General features: G+C 32.8%; 2 protein-coding genes across 2 annotated transcripts in view; both read left to right on the top strand.

Annotated features, from left to right (window-relative positions):
- Positions 1-732, top strand: LOC111085733. Its single transcript, XM_022385695.1, has 2 exons — positions 1-93; positions 150-732. Exon 2 carries the CDS (start codon positions 219-221, stop codon positions 636-638), a length of 420 nt encoding a protein of 139 aa, XP_022241403.1. The 5' UTR covers positions 1-93; positions 150-218; the 3' UTR covers positions 639-732.
- A 520-nt stretch (positions 733-1,252) lies between these two features.
- The window catches only part of LOC106459246 (neurobeachin-like protein 1), a 58,905-nt gene continuing 56,046 nt past the window's right edge, over positions 1,253-4,111 (top strand). The window contains exons 1-3 of the mRNA XM_022385697.1: positions 1,253-1,397; positions 2,349-2,506; positions 3,799-3,923. Coding sequence (XP_022241405.1) covers positions 1,284-1,397; positions 2,349-2,506; positions 3,799-3,923 — 397 coding nt within the window. The 5' untranslated portion in view covers positions 1,253-1,283. The remainder of the gene's footprint in view (positions 1,398-2,348; positions 2,507-3,798; positions 3,924-4,111) is intronic.

Genomic DNA, 4,111 nt, shown 5'->3' on the forward strand with positions numbered 1-4,111 from the left:
AGGCGTGTCGGCAGTACAGTGCTATCTGTGACAGCCTTGGGAAGGTTGAGTTCGATCCTCATAACGATCGCCTAGATAAGTTCTGGTTCAACAAAGTGTCTGGCCAGCAAGAGTATGCTCGACTGTGGGTGGTACTTCGGAAAGCCCTGATCTTGTCCCATGGTCAGGCGTCTGTGGAAAGGGTCTTTTCGGTCAACCGAAACATAGAGGCTGACAACATGTCAGAGAAGACGCTGGTGGCTAGAAGAATAATCTGCGACCATATCAAAGCTGTTGGTTACCAGAATCTGTCCGTGGACAAGAAGCTTCTGCTCTCTGCTGCCAGTGCCAGACAGAAGTACATGGCCTATCTAGAAGAGGAGAAACGTGCTAAGGCCCAAGCCTCTACACAGACCTTGAAACGTAACCTAGAAGATGAGGTGGACGTTGTCAGGAAGCGTAAGAGGCAGATTGAGATTGATGTGAATAAATTGTTACGCAGTGCTGACACGCTTGCTAAGCAAGCAGAGGACAGGGGAAGCTTAACCATGCTATCAAAATCTAACAGTCTTCGTCGCATTGCCCAAGAAAAGCAGGAGCTTCTCAACGGTGTTTCCAAGAAGCTAGAGGATAAGTTACTCCTGATTAAAAATAACTAGAGGCTAATGTTCAAAACAATTTGTCCTGGAAATGTCCTGGAATTTCATCTCACTTAAGGTGTACGAACCCTGACTGTTATCAGGTATATGTATATCAAGAAAGTATTTTTGTCATTTAATAAATTCCAAGCTGTTTTGTGTTATACGTTATGAATCATTAGTGACTACTGATTTTCAGGCTATTTGTACATCAGATATTGGTAGAATGTTATCTTTGGCAAGTTTTTGTTTTTGCCCCCTCAAAATGTTGTATCATCTAACAACTACCTGTAAGTTTTTCCTTGTTTTTTTTATAATCAGGACATTTACCAGTATCTTGAACTTATTTTAATAGCAAATATAGTTGTAAGGTGTTATCCTTGTATGATTTTTCTGTACCAAGCTGGTGTTTTAATCTTTTCATAACTGTACTACCAAACCCTTTTTTTTTCCATGATTAATTTGATCAGGTGTTTAGTTATGAGAGTTTATATACTTCACCAATATCTTGTAATCACTGTATCATATTGTATGTATACTATTATAATAGTATCTTTATCATGTTATTTCTTGTTTTTGTTGCACTCTTCCCCAGTAGTAACGTATAAGTTGATGCCTTTATTTGGCTAGGTTCAACCTCATCAAGGAAGATATTGCTCTTTTAGTATGGATGAGATGAAAGAAACCATGAACATGTTCTGGAATCAATGTTATGAAAAAACCAAAGTTGATCTTCATAAAAGGAATCGAGAAGTAGGAGAAAGTAAACTAAGGTTTCAGGCATGTAGAATTTTGAAATGCTTTCGAGACTTTTACAATTGTTTACTTGATACTTGCATATAAGTTAGAAACTCTTACCTAAATCCAGAAAGACAAAACATAAAATCATATTGTCAAGTAGTTGCTATTGAAATAATTTATCAGTTTTGATTTTATTAAGTATCATAAACAGAATAGTGGCGACAAGAATTTAATACATAGAACTGTATTAGCAACATAGGATAGGAGCTTTTTTTCAAAATCATCAGAAAAACAAAGAAAACATAATTATTACCTCTGCCACAGAAGGTTGAAGGATGTTATGTTTTCACCCCTGTGCGTTTATCAGCAAGATTTCTCAAACAGCTGAATGGATTTGAATGAAAGTTGATATACACTTGGACTATGACCCAACTTGGAAGTGATTAGTTTTTGGAGGGTCAAGGTCATAGCAAGGGCATGAAAATCCAAAAAATCCCTATCTGTTAACATGGGGACCAATTTTTCACACTATTTTTGCTCTATAACTTAGTCAAAAATGATTGGATTTTGATGAAACTTGCTGGACACGTATAGGATATTATTCCTCATTGTCCTGCCAAAAATGGTCCATATCTGTTGATAACGAAAAAATTAGAAATATAGAAAAAATTACATTAAATCTGTCTCAGAACAAATAAATATATATGTAATACAGTTTGTGTTTATTCTGGGTATGAACTGTACAAAAGTTAATATATAAATATAAAATTAATAAGTATAATTAGATGGCAACTTTATAAAATTGCATAAAAAATTACATCACTGACATATTAAATTAATGATATATCTTGCACAATTTTGAAGTTAAAATTATAAAATTTTAAAAGCATAATCAGAAACAATAACATTAAAATAAAATATAAATGTCATTCATGATTTTTTTATGTTTTGTGTAATGATGTATTTACTTAAATTCTTGTGTTGTTATAGTCCCAAGTTATGGAAGTATTTCATCAGAAGGCAGCAGAGGAAAATAATCGTTACAGTTCACTCTTAACAAGCCTTCGTAACCAGAACCTTCTCATTAGACGTCGATGGCGCTTAATTAAACTTTACTTAACAGGGCCTTGTGGACCATGGGCCTATAGGTCAGTAATAGTTTTAAATTTTTTACCTGACACAATTGTGATAGAACAATAAGGATTTCAGATACCTTTTCTCAGACGTAGTTGGATTCAAAATCAGCCAAAAGATCAATTTATCAGCCTCAAGGAGTAATTTCTCTTCAGTTACCGTGTTTGTAAAAATATTTGAATGTTTTTTTTTACATATTTCTATAGATTTTAGCTTCTAGGTTAGTGAAGATTTTAAATATTTTGTCTGATATATCACTGTGGACTTAAAATTGATGTTTTTTCAATAAAGATTTGTAACAATGTGCTTTGTGATCTCAAGATTTTTTTCATTTTTTACTTGACTGGTCTCTGTGAATTGTAGGTTATAGGTTGAAATAAAGATTGAAAATGTGTTACTTGATTGTTTTCTGTAGACTAACGTTAATTTATAAAATGCATAAGTTGCTCATGCTAAAAAAGCTTTACTTCATAATAGGTGTGATATTTCATCACAATAACACTAATAATGGTTTTAATAGCATAATTTGGTTCGATATGCATTTCTAGTTAGAAGTATTTCTACTACAATCTATCTGTTGCTTACCACTGACAATGAGCCTTTTATCCAGTACTAAAGATCATGAAGTCGGATAGGTTATCATATATAGTCTTACTTCAAATGCAGACTTCAAGTCTTACATTATTATATTCTAGTTCAATATTTTCTGTTACATTTAGCACAGATCAACAACTTAGCCAAACATAAAATAGACATGAATTGCTATTTCATGCATTTATTGATTGAAATTTAGTAACAGACTAGGAGGAATATCATTGATGATCCATTTTATATATATATATATATATAGTCTTTTCACTAATTGAGTTATAATAGAAGTTCTATCTTTTGATTATTTAGTGGCCTAGTGGTTAAGGCACTCGACTCGCTATCTGAGGGTCACAAGTTCGAATCCGCAACACTGAACATGCTTGCCCTTTCAGTGGAGATGTTGTAATGTGATGGTCAATCCCACTATTTGTTGATAAAAGAGTAGTCCAAGAGTTGACAGTGGGTGGTATTGACTAGCTGCTTTCCCTCTATTCTATAACTGCTAAGTTAGTGATAGCTGGTTCAGATAGCCCTCATGTAGCTTTTCACAAAATTCAAAACAAATCAAACCAAATCTGATTGTTTACTCAATTTCCAAAAAAAGTATGGTAATATAAAAAGCAAACATATGTGTTTGAATATTTAATTGTGATTTTATTAATATAGCTGTTACATTTATTGCTAGTTATACATTATGAATGTTTCAATTCAACAGGTTAAAACAAGAACAGCACTGGAAGCTTTCTCATTGTGAAAATTTTGCTAGAATGAGACTGAAATTAACATTCAACTTTAATTTTGACATACACAAGAAGGCTACCCGACTTCGTGATAATCAAGGTAGAATTTGTTTTTGTCATAATTTTCTACTTTTTTTTTTCTTGTTTCTTGTATAATTATTATGATTATTATTATTGATTTGTCTTTGCTATAAGTAAAAGCTATTCTTTCATAGACCATTCCAAGCTTTTGCTTGTTGTTAAACTAATGTTTAAACAACTCTATTTATTCAAATAAAAGAACCATTA

Source organism: Limulus polyphemus, unplaced genomic scaffold (assembly GCF_000517525.1).
Source record: "Limulus polyphemus unplaced genomic scaffold, Limulus_polyphemus-2.1.2 Scaffold581, whole genome shotgun sequence".
NCBI lineage: Eukaryota > Metazoa > Arthropoda > Merostomata > Xiphosura > Limulidae > Limulus > Limulus polyphemus.

What these genes read in the sequence shown, in the direction of transcription:
- LOC111085733 (XM_022385695.1), top strand. Translation starts at nt 219, where the DNA reads ATGTCAGAGAAGACGCTGGTGGCTAGAAGAATAATCTGCGACCATATC.